This window comes from Manacus candei, unplaced genomic scaffold (genome assembly GCF_025592945.1).
Source record: "Manacus candei isolate 608988 ecotype Guabito, Panama unplaced genomic scaffold, ASM2559294v1 h1tg000152l, whole genome shotgun sequence".
NCBI lineage: Eukaryota > Metazoa > Chordata > Aves > Passeriformes > Pipridae > Manacus > Manacus candei.
The window spans coordinates 480,656-500,972 of record NW_026138200.1 but is presented as its reverse complement, the minus strand read 5'-3'; the positions used below and the strand labels follow the sequence as shown (position 1 = coordinate 500,972).

The 20,317-nt window shown below is 39.1% G+C and overlaps 1 protein-coding gene and 1 long non-coding RNA gene across 13 annotated transcripts in view; one reads left to right on the top strand and one right to left on the bottom strand.

The window, feature by feature from the left end:
* Positions 1-20,317, bottom strand: part of TTC39B (tetratricopeptide repeat domain 39B) — an 86,814-nt gene that overhangs the window by 15,567 nt on the left and 50,930 nt on the right. For 10 of the 12 annotated variants that reach the window (XM_051772321.1, XM_051772328.1, XM_051772330.1 and 7 more), the window contains 7 exons: positions 9,726-9,830; positions 7,250-7,381; positions 5,698-5,774; positions 4,561-4,628; positions 2,504-2,568; positions 2,234-2,339; positions 814-879 (listed from right to left, as the gene is read on the bottom strand). In XM_051772321.1, coding sequence (XP_051628281.1) covers positions 814-879; positions 2,234-2,339; positions 2,504-2,568; positions 4,561-4,628; positions 5,698-5,774; positions 7,250-7,381; positions 9,726-9,830 — 619 coding nt within the window. Of the gene's footprint in view, positions 1-813; positions 880-2,233; positions 2,340-2,503; positions 2,569-4,560; positions 4,629-5,697; positions 5,775-7,249; positions 7,382-9,725; positions 9,831-10,625; positions 10,645-10,716; positions 12,169-20,317 lie in introns of those variants that run through there. The other 2 variants (XM_051772326.1, XM_051772329.1) reach the window with 2 other exon arrangements.
* Positions 12,677-19,236, top strand: LOC127463198 (uncharacterized). Its single transcript, XR_007900691.1, has 4 exons — positions 12,677-12,761; positions 13,256-17,439; positions 18,090-18,260; positions 18,349-19,236. It is a non-coding gene; the product is annotated as an uncharacterized LOC127463198 (long non-coding RNA).

The window sequence follows — 20,317 nt, the reverse complement described above, 5'->3', positions numbered from 1 at the left end:
AAATTTGTTTATTCTTTTCCTTTCAGCTTTTACTGCCTTTTCAGTTAGGGCAAACATGTTATGGAAGAGCTTCAGAGTGAACCAGGTCTTTCAGAGGAAGAAACGAACAGGTCTCTACAGAAGTCTAATTTTACAAAAGGAGAGCCATGTTGTGGACAAGCTAACAGAATAAGACCATATGGTGGCTCTGTATCATTAATAACTTGAAGTTTAGTTATGTATAATTCTATGGGTTGTTTTGACAGGGTTCTTTTACTTTTTTTTTTTAATTTCTTATGGGCACCAAAAAGTTTTAAAGAGCTGTACAAAACAAGGCTAGGTTTAGAAAACGAGGCTATGGTTACAAATACTTTGCTTATCCATGAGAAAAAGATGTACCTAGACTTCAGGGTGGCATATGATATTAAGAAATTTTTTTTCCAAAGGAATGGGCTGGGATTTTGGATGGAAAAACGTAGAACTGTGATTCTTCCCTCAGTTACTGGTATGAAGAACATTAATTTCTGACTGAATCAACTAGAAAAAAAGGCTTATGTCCTCTACTCAAAGATCAGTAAAAGGAAAGAAAATTGCAATTTGAAAAATCCTCTCTGAAGCAGACTGGTCATTTCCCATGGTTGTTAAAGAGCCAGGTATCACCTTATGTGCTTTTATGCCTCATAATATCTAGTCCATTTGTCTTTTTAACAACACTAAAAGACTGATAAGCAATAGGGATCATTATACTTTTACTGTGAAATACATGACATTAAATCCATCCAGTCTTTATCTGAGAAAAGGTTAATTTGAAAAGGCAAGTATCAGATCAAATACCCTATTGCCAGAAAATCCAATAAATTCTAAAAGTCGAAGGATCCTTCCTGGTAGAAGTGACAGCATCTGAAATAAATTAGAAAAAAAAGATAAATAAAACCATATACATTTCAAAAAAAGTTAAAATCATTATAAACTTGAACCAAAAAGGTCAGCTACTATGTTACATGCTATTACATATTAGAAAAAAAAGTAAAACACAAAAGAATTTGAAAGGGGACATGCATGCTCAGAGTTTAGATGAACATCCAGCATGAAAAAAGCACAACAGAGACCAGCTGTGTTTGTTCAGATAATGACAGAGTTTTCTGTCTTCAGCTGATCAGAATTGTTTGAAAATTGTGTGTCACTCAGAATGAAAGTATTATCTATTTTGGTAGTACTTACAACCTACAATTGTCATCTTCCTTTACTTCCAATAAAATGGTATCAGGGAAATCCTACTTGCTTCTACCATGGCAGCACCGAATTAGCAGACCAGTAAGCATAACTCTTTTAGAAATACTACCTATTGTTATCATCCTTAATCCTCTATCATATGCATTTTTGTTCCCCTGTTCAGAGAATATGCATTCTCTACATCCTACACAACAGAAAACTTAAAAAGATCATAACCACATTTTCAATGAGCATTCCAAGAAGGTCTACTTGGAGATACCACTTTAAAAGCTCCATTCACCTTAATACATTCTGCCAAGCAGAGACTCCTGTTAAGCTTTCTACTGAGGAGACTACGTGAACAATAGGAAAGGTCAGAACATTTATGAACAGACATCTACTAGTTGCTTGAACTTTAAAGGCTGGTGCAGATAGACCTGAGTTCTTCTGACCATATTGAAAATTGGCCAGCTCCAGTTCAGAATGATAAAGAGATGAACATACCGGCAGAAATCAACTCTCACCATTGCCATGATGGATGTGAAAGGGTAATCATAATAAATTGTGAGGAAAACAGAGTCTTCACAGTCTTCTTTTGTACAAACTCAGTAAACTACTGTTCATTCTTCTAAGTGTAATTATGTATGCAAATCTACAGTACCACTGAAGTAAAATAATGGTATATATGGGGGAGTTATAAATAAACAGTCACTCCAGGTATCCTGTAACCAACAGCATAAGCATCTTAAAATTACTGCTATAGACAAGTAGACTTAAGTAGCAGCGCTTCTACTTCAGAAATACATATATTAGTTACTTCAACAGAATGAAACACAGTTCAGAAGAAACTAGTAGAAACATCCTAGAGAGCATGCATGCCAGAAGTCTCTGCTATTTTCCTATTGCATAAAACCTCCAAGGCTTGCATCTCCATTTTACAAATGGGCAAATGTTAAAACAGAGTTAAAGTACTGCATATGCAAAGAAAGAGACTCCTACAGAATTATCCCAACAGCCTTTCTGTAGTGTGAGGAAGTCATACCAAGTTGAATGCTCCGATTCCAAGTTTTACTCCTCCTTCAAACTGGTAATAAGTTTCATTTCTGCTTTTGTTCCCCTGAGTCATCTGTAGCACCTGATGACATTCTCTTTTGATGCACAAAAAAAAAGGAAAGGGGAAACATGACTTAGAAATTATATGGAATATAATCAATATGATTGCTATAAAAATATTTTGTTTTATTTTGGGGGCATTAATGACACTCCAACTGCTTATATCAACGTTGAAACTACGTGTTTTCTAATGGCTTACTTGTATATTTGGTAACTTGTCCTAATTTTGAGTCCACCTTTGATAAAGTTGATCATATTTTCATCCTAGAAGAAAAAAATTTAATTGTACAAAATAGTGCATTCAGCAATCACACATAACACATACATAAAAACCTTCCATCTTTTATTTGTATCTTCCACACATTTGTAACTTAATAGTCACTGGAAACATTAAAAATGCTTTTTAGTTACTAGACTCTTTTCTAAGACCAATGTTAACACTTGCTTTAAGTTGTCAGGGAAACACTTCTCTGGCGCATGTTACAAATTTTAAAACTTAAGAGGGAGGTGAAAAAGAGTCAAAGAGTTACTTTTAACAGAATTTCCAATGCATATAGAGAAAGCTTTCCACCAGATGGTGCTGTAGGAACTTTTTACAAAATTTCGAACTGGCAATTCTCTCACACACACAAGCAAGCCCACACAGAACCTGGAAAAAGACAAACCGAAGAATCCCCTGAACAGATGAAGTCCCATTGCTGATCAACATAAACCACATGTACTACCCAGTATATGTGTTTACTAATCTCTAGAAAAAGCAAAACAAAGCCACAATGTAATAGCCATCAAAACTCAACACCTGAAAAGCAAGACAGCTAACAGTTCAACAAGATGTAATTTTTTCTCTTAGAATTCACACAGAAAGGGAACATGTGCAGGCATTTCAGAAATGCATATTTAAATACTCAGGGACAGCATATATGATATGGAAAACGAAAAAGCACTAAAAAAGAAAAAAGGCTTAGAACCATCAACTAAAGGAAATTCTGGCTTCCATAAAAGGGTTTCAAAAGACCTCATCTGTTTTGTCTGCAAGTCTAAACACTCAAATGCAAGTATTTTAGTACAAGCATTTTAGTTCTGCCTTTCTGAGTGGTTACAGTTTTGTTCTCATCATTGTTCTCAGAGGAATCAAGGTCAGCCTTGATGAAGGATGAAACATATGGGGTAGGACTACAATCAGCAGAGTGGGGTACTATAGTTAGCAGCAATAGAGAGCTGCTGCTTTAGAGAAAATACATATCTAAGGGGTTTTAGAATTTATTTTATACCTTCCTAAAGTCATCTACTTCAACAACTGTTTGAAAATTCCTTTCGTGCTTAAAAAACCCTCACCCACACAATAAAAATAAAAAGGGTTGCTTCCATCTGGTTGGTAAAGGAGAAAGCCAGGAAGCCAGTTATAGGCATTCCATTAATACTATTTCCTGACACTTCTGGCCAAAGTACTGTATTAAGTGGTTTAAAAATATCTGCCAAATGAACTTATCTGATCTTAGTGCCTTGCTCCTTTTGTATAATTTATATCGGATTATCTAAAATATATTCAATAAATTTGTAAAACATTCACATATGTAAAAAAACTATGATTAACAACTCCTGTTTTCAGCCATCAAATTTCAAATCAAATTTGAAAACACTGTAGCATGAAGTCCCTTAACCAAAATCTAAACCAGTAGCACCAGATTGTATTAAAGACCAGATCTTTCTGTGGACTGAACTGTTAGCTCAGCAATGCTAAAGTATGCTCATTTTATAATCATTCCTTACCATATTATTCCTGACACCATGTCAAAAGTGCATAGAGAGCAAGACTGAATTGGAAATGACAAGTGTGCATCAGCTAAAGTTTTGTTAGTTGGGAAACATTCTATCCTTTTGTGCAAAGAAAAGACTTGCACTTTCAAACAAGGCACTTCCTCATACTTGAACATATTTTTACAGAAGCACTGGACACTGTACAGTGTGATGCAAGTCATTTAAACATAACACCTGTATAAACACTACAATATACCTTGGTGATACCTCGGTACCTGGATATTAATAACACCTTTGGTTATTCGTATAAACAAAGAGAGGACTTTGCTGAGTAGCACAGCATTTACCATACTTCCAATCACTGCCATGAAATAACATTCATTAGCAAAAAGTTTGGTTTTTAAATAGCATATCTAGTGTTGGAATGACATTATACAAATACTACTCTCTCTCTAGTACACTGCTACACAGAGATACAAAATCAAAAATTGACTTTACCTGTACAAAGGTGAGAGCTGCTTTCTGTAATAAGCATTCAGCATAGCAGATTTCAGCATGCATTTCCTCTATATAAGAAAGAAAAGTTATTTAGTATCAGCAAAATTACTGTCAGCATTTTCTTCTTGGGGTCAATGGAACAAATAAAATGCTGCCAAGACAAGGAAAAAAAAAAAAAGGCAAGATTCTGCTGTTGCCATTTCGATAACTGCTGAATAGTAGCTGTAATACACAAACCCTTCTTCTCAGACAAAAACTTTGAACTTGACAGAGCTGACTTTGGTCTATGGCAAAAGTTACTTGTCATTCTGGTAGATTGTCTCCTGTACTTTTCATTGATCCTAAGCTTAACAGCCTACAGCAACTAAGTCTTCCAACCCTCCTTCCACGTCTTAGAAGAAACTTTTTCAGGATAATGGTAACCCTCACTGAGGTTCAGACTTTTCCTACATCTAGTAAGACATTATGAACAGGTTTTCACCAAGTCATGCTCAACAAAGTGAAAGCCCCAGGCAGACTTTCTGTCTTCATGCAGCACTAAAGTACACTTGATTTAACACACATGACACGAGTTACTCTGCACCCATGCTGCAAGACCAGCCACATGCACAAGGCTGCTGTATGTACAGTGCATACGTGGTGAGTTTGATGTGTCCAAGTATTAAAGAGGATTCTTGTGCCAGGTTAGAAAAAAATGCATACTTGATTCTGCCTGAATCAGAAATAGGAGATCAGCATTTTCAGAGCCATGAACAATGTACTGATACCATTTCCCAAAACACCTTAAGGCAAAACAGACAAGCACAAAACTTGTTAATATATTCAGATTCCAATGCAACTAATGATAAGGACGTATTCCACTGCATCTATGATTCTTAAACTTTTGGGAGCTGTCCTATAATGTGTTGTGAAAGGCATTCCTTCCTTGATTCATGCATGCTCAGAGCCAAAAAAAAAAATTAGGCTGAATTCCCCACTTTGAGAAGCTTTATGTTCAAATTTAAGAAGATGACCACATAGGTGGTTTGTACGTTTATTTGTTACTGTAAGACACTGGTCAAGTTACAGAGTCACGCATTGGTAAGGTAGTTTTGAGTTTTTCCCTTTTTAATTTTAACTGTGTTATAAACCACTTACCTTCACTCAACTGATCCACTGACTGTTTCAAAACTAGATTGGACAAAGATTCCACCACTGTGCTTCTTTTCCTGAATCTAAATCATTTGTGCATGGAAGAAAAGAAACCCACATATTTCAACACAAAACTGACCTTAATTATTGGAATTCTTAACCATTTCCAACTAAAATTAATAGAAATTACCAACAGTTTCAATTCTTTGAGAAGTCTAAACACTTTTATGCTTCTAGGCTCATAAGCCCATCCAACCTTAAATGCATGCTCACAGCATCAATTAACCTGCTTTAAGTGTATAATAGCTTCAACCTCACTTCCACCCACCAGCTGCAGAAGAGTGGGTGGAAGTCTCTGATGCTGAGCAAGACACCTGAACAGGACTTCTAAGTTTCACAAATTGCTTTTTTCTGTTTCTTAAACTTGCACACAGAATTGGAATAAAAAAAATCAAATGGTGCTCTTTTTTTCAACATAAATGCTACAGTATTTAATGGTGGTTTATGCCAGATAAAATACCAAAATAATCACATATTTTACTTCCAAAGGATCTCAACTGTACATTATAATTCCAAAAATTAGTTTGTTAACTATTTACAGACAACTCGCTTTATGAAGAAGCTAAAGAAACAATTCTACATTCAGAAAAGGAGTGCATTTTGTAAGCCAGGGAGTCACTGATTATAAACACTAAGCATTAGCTTATCATTTGTTTACACTATTCTGCACATTGACAAGCGCAAGATCCTGACAACAAGATTATGACACTACAGGTTAACATAATAAATACAAGAAAAGAGTCAGGGAACATGTAGTTCTGGCAACTCTTCACATGTGAATGTTTGATTGCCTCTGTCTTGCATTTTTATGAGTTTTGCGACAGACTAGACCAGAGTACTTATGCATTAGAGTTCATATCCTGCAGAGATGAAATCCTGTAGGAAGCTGTCTAAACTACAGGAGCATCTAATCTTCAGACATACTAAACAACCAATTCAGATGAAACTGCAAATTGATAGCACATCTGAAAAAGATGCAGAAACTGCTAATCTTTTATTTTCTTCAGATAGTATCTGATAATTTCATCCTATTTCCTTTTCTTTTTTGTCATTGCTAAGATGATGATGTTAAACATCTAAACTGACATGTGGCAGTCTTATCCTCGGAGACCATTTTTAATAAATTATGGCCTAACCAATTTGATGAAGAACCAGTACAGTAGAATTAATTTCTATTTTTGTCAGAGCCTTGTCAAACACTTCAGCTTTTACAAGCCATGTAATGTCTGCTTACGGGTAGGTCTACAAAGTCAACCAACCATTTAACTTTAGCAGCTATTAATATCCAGCCACAACAAGTCTGTTGTTTCCACCATACTCTGTGGAAAAATATCCTCACCAGTAATAACTGTGTAGTAGGACTTACTCCACCTTTACAAATTTAGGTCACTATCATACTGATAGGAATCAGTTTTAAAAGCATAGAGAGAGCTGGGGTACCTTACAAAGAACACTTAGTGGATTAAGTATCTCATAAATGTTCAGTGCTTGGGCATACCTTTGGCAGGTTTGCAAAGCCTCCTTCATTGTAGAAATTCCCATTTGTATATCCTGCTGTTCAAAGGTCATAGCAGCTTGCATAACTAAAATAGTGCTGTATCCAAGTGCATGGTACATGCTATCTTTGGACCTAGGGAAAACATAAATCTTGTGCATTTAAGCAACACTTTACATTACAATACAAAACTAAATGCAGAGACACTTGCATTGATTTGTGAAAAGACAGAAGAATGAAGCAGGGAAGTAATAGACATGAGAACATAAACTAGCAAGAAAGCAAGTATCATTTTCCATTGGGTGCTACAAGTCTGCCGTCACAAGAAGTTCCAAAAAATGTCCCACATGAGTTACACAAACATTTGCACTTAATTAAATACCATTTATAGTCTGCTGGTATATCTTTTTAATTTAGTTAACTAAGCCTTGACATAAATACTCGTTTGTATGCTTTCACTCGACGTAAGTAAGAACCTCCCTCTAACATTACTATGTGATCCAAAGACAAAAATCTGTATTTGTGTCATAGAAATGTCAGTACACAAATGCTCAGTTTTACATAAAAGACTACACTGAACTAGTCTGGCTTTCACAACATAAATTATACCATTCCAAAAAAAAAATTGTTGGAAAGTGCCTACAGACGTCAAATACTAAAACATACTAAGTGCAACAAACAGCACTATTGCTAACATCATGTCAGGCTAACCTAACCAAGTTTCAAGAAGCTCAAGTAAATGAAGACTGCATACTCCTTTGGCAGCCTCTCCGGTACTGTACTAGCCAGTGACCAGTTTGAACCTCCTCAGTCTCAACTTGTGGTGACTGACTCTTGTTTTACCATCTGATACTATGGAGAATGGTGCCTCTGTCTTTGCAACTTCCTTCAACAGATTCAGACCACTACTGGATTAATGGCCAAGTCTCCTTTCTGTCAAACTAAAACAAACCCTTCTGAATAAATCATTCGCTCTAGTCTTCTAGATAGGCTCTAGTTCTTTGTTGGATGATCTCTAGTTTCCCTAACATTTTTTCTTCCTTCTAAATCAAGGAGCCAACTACCAAACGTAGTTTTGAAGACAGAAATCCTGAGCAGAGTCAAGAAAGATGACCTTTGGGCTAAGTCTTTATTTCTTAAATCTATCAACACTTATCCTAAAATTTTTTTTAGGACTTAAGTTTAACTTTCAATAAAAGTTAAATTGTTTTTCAATAAAACAATCAGGTTATCTTTTTAGTAGGCAACTTTTTTTGTTTTTTGCAATAGGTCAGCATTTGCAATGTGCTATATAATAAGCTCAAAGTTTATTAGCAAACATCAACTACAAACAAACAATTTGCTCTACATAAAAACACCATGACAAAATAAGGTGGTTTTTTTTGTTTTACAATGCAAAATGAAATATATATCAAATGCACAAAAAACATTTTGGCAATATGTGTATGCGTGTATTTAGCAATACACTCACGCACAATCCTTGCAGGTAGAACTTATTATTTTGCAATATTACCTAAAAATAGTTTTAGCATACACTCAAGTGCAGGTGGGCCTTCTCAAAGCATTTCTCTATTTCAAATAACACTATACAATGCTCAGAGAAGAGAGTTGGAGAGTAAGTATAGCTAATTTTAAAAGCCCTCCAAAGTATGAGAGCTCTCCATACTACTAAAAGCAAACACTTGATAGTTGTGTCATCCTTCTGAAGTTTCATTTAATGCTATTCTTGAACTCATCCATATAACTCCAACCCATCTTAATCCATTCTTACTAGCACTAAACTGCAGAGCAAGAACCTTACCTAGCTCTACTAACACAGGCTACAGATCCCTCTTGCCAAAACATCTCTCAATATCATACGTATCTTTGAGACACAGGTAAGAGAAGAATAGTGAATGGGATTCAGACCCCAGTCCTGAAGATCAGCCACCCAGACTGCCTCCCCACAAAGTCACAGATAAGCTAGATTTGCCCTATGAACCTCTTCGTATTCTTTAATTCCTTACATCTGCACTGCCATGCTTTTCTTCTCAGTGGAGGAAAGGCAACAGGGAAACAAGCAGAATTAGTCAGAAGATCAAAAGATGTGCTTTAAATGTGTGACTCAAACGTAATATAAAAAACAACAAAAAGAGTATTCTAGAGTTTTGTTCCAAATTTTCCCTCTTGTCAAAAGCAGTTCCACTGTACAAATTCTCTAATCAAAGATACATTGGATAAGGTCTTGCTTCCCTGCTTTCCCCCTTCACATGCGGAAAGACAGTTCGAATGATTAACAGAACAATTCAGTGGTTCATCAACAGGTTTTGAGATGGCCTTAGGGAGACAAGCACACTGCTAAAACCCCAATATATGGATAAATGCTTTTGGACAAAATGAAAACCACTATCTTCAGAGGCCTTAAATAATCTTCAGGTACTAGATAGCATACTTTACGCTATTTGTTTACAGTAACTTCAGCAAAAAAACAGGACCTCACCACGGACGAAGTAGTTCCAGTGCTTCGGAGAACTTATTGTTTAGAAATAAGTTCAGTGCCATTGAACATTCTTCCAGAGCACACTTGAGATCCATCTTGGATGCCCTAAAAAAGATTCTTAGTTTACTCGAACTGTACATATAAACACAAAATGAAAACATAGCTTTTCCTTATATAACATTGAAGGTCTTTTATAGCAATTTTATTGTTTTCAGAATCTACCTTTTCAAAAACAGTTTATATGCTTAACACTTTATCCATGCTACACAAGTGTGCCCCCTTTACTTATTTAAGTGATGTTTATGGCTTAGCTCTTCTTTTCTTACTAGACCAATTCTCAAAACTTATCACTGTGCCCAAGCTCTCAATTCTCCCCATCAATACAAACACATATCTGAACCCCAAAGAGGTGACAAAATATTTTCATCCAAAAAAGTATTAAACAGATGCTCCCTCTGCAAACAGCTATGCTAAAAATAGTCCTGTCAGAAGTCTGTACCTATGCCAAAAGCCTTTGTTCTTCCTAATTCACTACAAGTAAAATCACTTGCACTTGCTTAAGTGGAAGTCATCCTAACAAAACTGCTTCTTTGGTCAGTTTTGCCTGAAAGACTCAGGAGCATTCACAAATTGCTCCATGGGCAGATTTAGGGACAAACTGGACAATCATGGTACTGACTAACAGCTAGAAGCTACACAGCCATCAATATGCACAGCTGGAGCTGGACAAGATAATCTCTCTACAGCTTTAAAACAGGTTTAAACTTGATAATGGGCTTTATCCAAGTAAGGTTAAGCAGTGGTAAGCAACAGATCTTGTCAATGAGATAAATATTTAAGAACTAACCAGAAGAGAAAAACTCAGAAGGAGGAATTTAAGAAGAGTGTGATAGTTTTCACCCTAGGCCTTCCTGGAGACCAGCTTGTGACCAGGAAGGAACTAGGAAGGTGACTGAACCAGGAAGTATTCCATGCTATTCCTTTACGTAACCTGGGGTATAAATAAGGCACAGATAAGAGAGCTCGCTCTCTTCCTTTCCAGCAAGGTTCGAGAACGGTGGGTCCCTGTCTCGGTCTTGCTTATCTGGAGCTGAGGCCAGCAGTGACTGCTGTTGTCTGCCACGTGCAAGGGGGAGAGTGCTGAGCCGCGTCCAGCCGTCCTGCTTCTCTCAAGGGAAGTGGTGAGATTTTGCCAGTTCTTTATTTTGCTGGCTACCAGATTTTTAGATTGTGCATACCTGTTTTGCTTCTGTCCCTTTTCATCCTTTTTTTGTCCTTTTTTCCCTTTTCCCTTCCCCTCTTCCCTTTTAGGAAGCTATTTGGGGTTTCTGGGGTTTAAGGTATATAGTATTCTCACTGTATATATCTGTTTTATATGTAAAATATATATTATTGCTATAGCTTTGGCTGTTTGGTTTTTCTTCCCTCTTTGGGAAACAGGCTCTGTTGTTGAGTTTCGGAGACTTGGCGGGAAGCCAGCTCGAAACTTGCACAAAGAGACACAACAGAGGAGTGCAGCTGCTCTTAATCTAACTGTAACACACACACACACACACACACACACACAAAACAAACAAAGAAAAATGTGCACACGACAATATGACTGGACAGGCGGGTTTTTTTACTCTCCAAAGAACAGTGTTAAGAAATTTAATAAAAATAATTATAACAACTAAAAGTTTTAGAAAACACTCAGTTTTATTAGCTAATTCTATGAATATCATCTGCTAACAAATAATTTTCAAATAACTAATTTTAGCTAGATTTAAAGTTTGGGGGATTTTTCTAGTACACAAGTAAGAACCTGACTTATTCTGTCAATAACACATCATCACTACCACTGTGTATTCCCATGTTTCTGTAATCTTTTTTCAGATTTGTGTTTTAGGAAACTGTTTTACTTAGTCTGTGCCTGGTTAAATTACATGTTCCATTTGCTCTGCCTTTTCTGACAGGAAGAATGTGTTAGCTGCCTTCCGTTTCTCAAGAAGAGGAGGAAAGCAAGGTGGGGGGAGGGTGATATCTACTAGACAGCAAGAATGAATTTTTACTCTTTCATACTTGCACAGTACAACTATTTTGTTACTAGCATCAAAGCAGTACCCTGTTTCAAGTGTCTTCCCATACAAATGCCAGAGGCCATATTAAAGTATGTGGAATCTTCAAAATTACAGAGGACAGATGGACCTTCTGGTCCTCCTCTCCTTACACCATGTTTATTAGTTTTATTGTGGGCTAAGAATTCTTGTCAGCTATGGGAACAGAAAAACTCAATGAAAAGCTGTGGGTGAAGGGCAGGATTACGAGACCTGGAAAGAACAGCTTTAGAAACAGGCCCATTACAGCGGCAGCTTCCTGGGACCGAGCGAAGCAGAAAAACAACTATTTGCGTTTTTATTGTACACATTTTCCCTGAGTTATGTACTTCCCCCGGTCCATGCGCCACCCCCCCCCACACTTGGAACCATGCAGTCTCCCCCTCCTCCCGATCGTGGATCTTGTTGCACCTGCCTCTCCCCAAATCCCTGTCTCGGTTACTGGAACGTGGTCCTCCTGTATCTCCCATTGGTCAGTGGGCTCTCAAGCCACTCCTCTCCCCCCGTACCTAGACCCAATCACAGCCCTCCTTCTTGCCCTCCCCTTCTTGCCCTCCCCCCGAACCCATATGAACTGTGCAAGTTTAATATTAAAGGTCCTTTCTGCCACGGAACACCCGGGGAAGCTTGGTCTCTCTTTCCTCCTGCCAAAGGGGGACAGCGCGGCTGAGCTCCACTCTGGGAAAACCAGCAGAGTCCGCAACCAGATCCGTTAATTGGCGCCCACCATTAGATTGAGACCTACGTGGAATTTTCTACAGTGTAGATCTCCGGGCTCAAGTGACGAAGCAGTGACGGCTTCCCACTCAAACGGTATCCTGCAACTAAGCGCGGGATTCGGCCTATTGCTTAGCACAGCCTTGCATCAACATCAAAGGAGTAGGAGGAGCCCAGTCACCACTCCAAAGTGCCTGCACACTATTGATTGAAGGTCCTGAAGGTAAAACAGCCTCTACAAGGCCCTACGTCCTTAATATTCCAATAACTCTTTGGGGAAGGGATATTATAGGGCAATGGGGAATCCACCTAACCACGTCAAATTTAGTTTAGAGGCCATTGGTCAGCTGCAGTCTCCCGCCCTCACGTGGCTCTCAAATGAGCCACGCTGGGTATCCCAGTGGCCTCTACAGGGAGAGAAACTGCAGCAAGTAAACTTACTGGTCGATGAACAATTGGAAAAGGGACATTTAGTACCAACGGATAGTCCCTGGAACTTCCCTATCTTCACAATACAAAAATCAAATGGAAAATAGAGGTTACTACAGGACTTAAGGGAACTTAATAAAATCATAGAGCCCACAGGAGCTCTCCAGCCTGGACTCCCATCACGCACAATGATACCCTCAGAATGGCCCATCATTATTATAGACATCAAAGACTGTTTCTTTAACATCGCTTTACACCCTAAAGACTCTTGTAGGTTTGCGTTCACAGTACCCTCCATCAATGCAGCAGAACCATCTTGATGCTATCACTGGACCATCCTGCCTCAAGGAATGAGAAATAGCTCCTCTGTGTGCCAAAGAGTCATCACAGAGGTCTTGTCTCCAATTTGTCGGCAGTTTCCCCAGACCATCCTGTACCACTACACAGATGACATCCTACTGGCTGCTGAATCCAAGGAGCAACTCGCACAACTTCATTTGATTGTGAAAGCTGCTCTGTTAAGACACGGCCTTGAGGTTGCACCGGAAAAAGAACAAATGACAATGCCATGGAAGTACCTTGGATTTCACATCAATAACACCACGATTCAACCTCAGACTGTTGCCTTACCTTCCAACATCCACACCTTAAATGACTTACTATCCTTGCTAGGTTTAATTAATTGGGTTAGACCTCTCCTAGGTATAACAACAGACTCTTTAAAACCACTATTCCAACTTCTGAAAAGGGAGGTGGACCTGACATCCCCTTGACACCTGACACCAGAAGCCCAAGCAGTGTTACAGGACATAAATCAAAGACTGAGTGCATGTCAGACTAAGTGAAGAGTGTGTGGGTTACTGGTGGTATTAGTAATTTTTAAGGGTATCAAGCAGCCCTATGCTGTTCTAGGACAATTAGATCTGAAAAGCAAGAACTTTCTGTTATGGGAATGTGTTTTTCTAAGCTTTCAATTTTCTATATCGATTACAACACATCCTGAAATGCTCTCCAAGGTGTGTCACAAAAGCAGACTGCGGCTGTGGGAACTTTTGGGAAGGGACCCAGAAGTCATATATGTTCCCCTGTTTACTGTCAGCTAACCCAGTTGTTAATTCACAGTGACGATTTCCAATTAGCTATTGCTCATTTTAAGGGTCAATTTTCAGTACACCTCCCACCTATCCCTTTTCTACAGCTACTAGCTCTCACCCAACCAGAGCTAACAAATAATTCTTCACCTTTCCCACTAACGAATGCTAGAACTGTTTTTACAGACGGATCTGGTAGGACGTCTAACGCAGTAGTCACCTGGCAAAAGGCAGGGAAGTGGGTATTTGACATGCACAAGGTAAGAGGTTCCTCTCAGATAGCGGAGCTCTCTGCAGTCATACGCGCATTTCAACTGTTTCCAGAGCCTTTGAATATTGTTTCTGATTCAGCTTATGTGGTTGGAGTGGTCCGACAAATTGAAAACTCTTACATAAAGGACCTCTCCCAATTACAATTACCTCACATATTCAAGACACTATGTTATGAAATTAGTCAGAGCAGACACAAATTCCATATAATCCACATCCGCTCTCACACTTCCCTCCCAGGGCCCATTGCAGAAGGAAACCATGTCAGAGATGAAATAGCTGACACAGGACACCTGGCACAAACTGCAGTGGTCCCAAATAATTTTGAAAAAGCAAAACTGTCCCACAGCTTCTTTCATCAGAACATAAAATCCCTCACAAAAACATTCAACCTCACACTGTCTGAAGCTAGAACCATCATCTCTGCATGCCCAAATTGCCAAAGACTTACTCCCCTACCATCAGAGGGAGTAAATCCTCGTGAAATTAATCCACTGGACATCTGGTAGTCAGACATAACACATTATGCACCATTTGGGAAATGAAAGTACATTCATGTATCTATCGACACATTTTCTGGTGCTATTGCAGCAACAGCCCAATCAGGATAAAAGGCTCGAGATGTCAAAAAACACACAAAAAACCATATCAATTCTCGGCATCCCCAAAACCGTGAAAACCGACAATGGCCCGGCCTACACCTCTCAATCATTAAAAGAATTTTTTAATATGTGGGAAATTACACATGTCACAGGTATCCCCCATTCCCCGACTAGCCAAGCTATAGTAGAACGTGGCCATCAAACGCTAAAAAACATGTTAACCAAACAACAAAACACAACCATCGGGTTCACACCCCAAGAAAAGTTAAATAAAGCCTTGTATGTCATCAAATTCCTAAATAGGTTAGAACAGGACACCTTACCCATAGAAAGACACTTCAATTCACACCAGAATCAAGTCCGAACTGATGCCAGAGTTATTTATAAAGACGTAATAACAGGTGAATGGGTTGACCCTGTTCCTCTTATCACTTGGGGAAGGGGGCATGCCTGTGTTTCCACAGGTTCCGGTCCGAAGTGAGTTCCTTCCCATCTAGTGAAATTGCACAACAGTGACCAAGTATCATCATGATCTACATTATTCTCACCATCCTAAGCCATCCTGTCATCTCATCGAATCAGTTTTCTCCTACAAATCCTCCACTGCCAGATTGGGTAGTTGCAGACCCTGGAAACATGTGGACTTCTCTAGCTAAGTCTTAAGACGTTGATTCCTTGTGCCTCTCTGTCTCAGACCCTTCTAACCCGTTAAAAACATGTTTAGTCGCAGTTCCCTGGTCCCCTCAAAAATGGACAGGATTTAAAAGTCAATATTCCTCTCTGTGTAATGATCCGGAAAAAATTGGAAACCAAATTGGGTCCTGTTTCCCACAACCCCCAAAAGCCGAGTCAGATCCACTATACCTAGATGATTACCCTGAAGAGTTACAAATTTTGGGTACCCTCCCCTCATCCCACTGTTTGTATTTCAATATGAAAACAGAGGGAAGAGGTGAAAATCAGTTTAATGTAACATCCAATGGAGCATATTCCAACTTTGAATTCTAGTGCAAAGAAAAAATTGAACACCCCCCCACACCCTTTGCCCTCCCCAAGGGGGTGTTCCTCATCTGTGGACTTCGGGTGTGGAAATCAATCCCTAAAGGAGCAGTAGGGGGACCTTACACATTAGGCTAGATATCACTCTATAATCTCGCAAAGATAATTCATTCATTAGCCATTAGCCCCCCTAAAACAATCACAAAACGGGACATCACCTCCTACTTGAAGAAACCTTGACTCACCTGTAGTCCAGCGATTTAAAAGAAGTGAAAAACCATTCACAAACACAGCCCCTCAACAAGCCCCTCACCCCCTGGTTAAGCAACATCCCCTTTTCAAATCTCAGAATTTACAACAATTCACTCAAAATTGCGATTCTGACCTCCACTTTTGGTCCCACAGCAAGAATCTCTGGGGAGGCATAATTCCAGCCATTGGCACAACACATGCCTTAGATATGCTCACGAAAATGGGATGTTGGTTAGCCAAGGAGGCAAATGCAACGAGTACGGCACTAGAGGACCTACTACTAGATTCCCAGCAGATTAAAAAAACCACCTTACAGAATAGAGCAGCCATTGATTTCCTACTGCTAGTTAATGGACACGGCTGTGATGAATTTGAGGGGCTATGCTGCTTAAATTTCTCCAACCACTCTCAATCTATTCATTCCCATATAAATGAACTCTGTTTCCTCATACAACAAATCCTAAGGTCTGACGAGGTTAGTTGGGACGACATGTTTAGCTGGTTCTCCTTGAAGGGACTCTCACAGCCCCTGAAGAAATTTCTATTATTTCTACTCTTAGGCTTATTTGTACTAGCAATCCTTGTGTTCTTCCGTGCATAGCCAAATGTTTTCAGGGTCTCGTAATACACACTGTTGTGCAAGTTTATGTTTCATTAATAAATAAAAACGGAGGAATTGTGGGTGAAGGGCAGGATTACGAGACCTGGAAAGAACAGCTTTAGAAACAGGCCCATTACAGTGGCAGCTTCCCGGGACCGAGCGAAGTAGAAAAACAACTATTTGCGTTTTTATTGTACACATTTTCCCTGAGTTATGTATTTCCCCCGGTCCATGATCCCCCCCCACTCAGATCCATGCGGTCTCCCCCTCCTCCTGATCGTGGATCTTGTTGCACCTGCCTCTCCCCAAATCCCTGTCTCGGTTACTGGAACGTGGTCCTCCTGTATCTCCCATTGGTCAGTGGGCTCTCAAGCCACTCCTCTCCCCCCGTACCTAGACCCAATCACAGCCCTCCTTCTTGCCCTCCCCCCGAACCCATATGAACTGTGCAAGTTTAATATTAAAGGTCCTTTCTGCCACGGAGCACCTGGGGAAGCTTGGTCTCTCTTTCCTCCTGCCAAAGGGGGACAGTGCGGCTGAGCTCCACTCTGGGAAAACCAGCAGAGTCCACAATCAGATCCGTTAAAAGACAATGATCTGCTATACAGAGAGAATTAAGAATAGTCATCTGAAGTAAGAGAGGGAAGCAAATGGCAAGTGAGACATGTATAACCACACAGTTCATAAAACACTCTGGGGGAAGGTAGATCATTCATAACCACAGTTAAATTAACAGCTGATGACTGCTTTATACATTTAGTTAAAAGGTATTTGTGTTAGGCCTAGAAAGAGTAAGAAATTTTCCTACTACTTCATGTGAGAAGTAACAGCAGATAAATATATTAAAGTATTTACAGAACCCCACCACTGTAGCAGTTTCTGAATGCAAGGATCAAGGTGTAAGGGCAATGTCTTGTTTCCAACTGCTTGGCTGGGTCTCACTGTAGGACCAGAAACACATTTCCCGTACTTGTATGCTGTAAATCTGCACACTTCCTATCCTGCAATCAGAAACTGCTGGAACTTCCTCTGGAAGGAAAATCTAATCTTTATCTTATATAACACAGCCATGGAGATGCCGGCTTTTTAGGTCTAAGTGAGGAGTGTTTGCCATCAGGCTCCCAAATGCCATCATACTCCCAGCTCTACCATCAACACCATCACATATCAATATTTGTAAAATGATTCCATAAACAAGGCTCTTTAAACAACCTGGCACCATGTCAAAACTACATTTTCCTACTTAAATGGGTAAGCAGCTGATCTCTTCAGCACTTGGCTGTCATGGTTTTTTTCCTGTATTACAGACTAGTTCCCCTGACGCTGACTTTATGTGTGACCAAAGCCTGCAGACAATGCAAACAGTATTCCTTATGTTAATATATGTCCTGTTCTATACATTAAGCAAGCTTATGAAGTTATTCTGCCACTTCAGATATAAAACTTGGGAAGTTAGCTTTCTCAAACTGTTTTTTCTGGTAAGTGAATCATATTCTCTATCAGAGTGCTGCATTCTGTTTCATTACTCTTCACATATATTTTCTACTGTTTTCCTACATCCTGCAGCAGAGGAAGATAACCAAAAGGATTCACTCCAACTCACATTCATAATTTGATACCACAACAGTCAGAAGAAAGGAGCGCACTGACTCAGAAGGAACTTGACTATCTTCGCTGGCATTTCTACACAGAGGCTCAGAAAAAGCATATTTTCTCCTCTACTCCCAAAACATCACAAACCAATTTCTACAGCAAGTTACCAGACTGATGAACAGTTCATCAAGTAATGCTGACTCACACTCTCTTTCTGACTCATGTTGTTTTCCTTCTAACTCAGTATTATATAGGCAATCTTATTTTTTCCCCTACGTCCACATACAGTTTTCCTAGAACAGACAGAAGCTTTACACATTTTATCACATCAGATAAGCATATTCTTTAATTTACCTCACAGTAGATTAAATTAACACTACTTCAGTGATATTACTACACATTTTACAGTTACTAGCATGGTTTAGTCCCAGTCATCAACCAAGTCCCACACAGCTGCTCACTCGCCCACCAGCAGGATCAGGGAGAGAACTGGAAGAGTAAAAGCTGGAAAACTCTTGGGTTGAAATAAAGACAGGGAAAGCAAAACCCATACACACAAGGAAAGCAAAACAAGGAATTAATTCACTGCTTCCCATGGGCAGGCAGGTGTTCAGCCATCCCCAGGAGAGCAGGGCCCCATCACATATAATGATCACTTGGGAAAACAAACACCATCACTCCAAATGTGCTCCCTCTTCCTTCTTCTTCTCCCCATTTTATGTACTGCATGATGTCATATAGTACAGAATATCCCTCTGGTCAATTTGGGTCACCTGTCCCAGCTGTGTCTCCTCCCAGCCTCCCACACCCTTCCAGCCCCCTGGTCAGTGTGGCAGTACAAAAAGAAAAGGCCTTGGCTCTGTGCAAGCTCTGCTCAGCAATAACAAAAACATCTCTATATTATCAACCCTGTGTTCAGCACAAATCCAAAACACAGCCCCACACTAGCTACTGTGAAGAAAATTAACTCTACCCCAGACAAAAGTAGCAAAATATTGCTAACTTCTAGAAAAAAAAAAAAAAGGAATGGAAAATGTGCTATATTGGGTGTCACGCAAAGAGAATAATGTCACATTACAAGGAGACACTGTGTTACTGTCAAGGTACTAAGGATACTTTTTCCCAATACACAGTGTTTTTTATCTTCCCACTTCTATTTCAAATATGTTTTATGAAAAAAAGAGTTAATGTTCAGAATTTTAGCAATAGTTTGTGTATCTTGAGCTCATGAAACTGTTCCAATACAGTGGAGATATACTGTCCATATGCAAGTTCTTCACAACTTCAGTAGGTTCTTCTAATCAACTACTCGGAGCTGCAATAGAAACACAGCAAAAGAATGCTGATTTGAAACCCCTGAGATGTACTGGAATACTCACTATTAAGATGACAATCCTCAGGATGTACAGAGAGCAAAACCACTCATAATTTAAAATGTTAATGTAGATTATAGTTTAAGTCACTTTCCTCCCCCTCTCCCCCCTGATTAATTAAAAGGGAGCATAACTATTAGCCTAAACCAAGTGAAAAGTCACTGCATTAGTATTTAAAGTTATTCAAACATGTAATGAGTTATACAGTATCACCTATCTCTCCAACCAGGCCTCAGTGTAAAAGCATTCCTGAAAAGCCATTATATAGCTAAAGTTACACATTAACTTGATGCATGCCGCTGTCTTTGTATCCACAGAAGATTTAGTCAGCTTTTAACAATCATTCCTGGTGGAATGATTTACCAACTTTTCTCTTGAGAAAAGGGATTCAGGTGCTAGAAATGGGAGAATTGCAGAAAAAACTCATCTTTAATCCAACAACGCTTTCACATTCTAAATCACATATTGAGTTCCATATCACTTTATTAACATCAGCTGGACTTAATGTTCCAGCAACACTCTGCATGAATAAGGATTGCAGAATTTAGTTTTTAAACTTCTAAAACCTT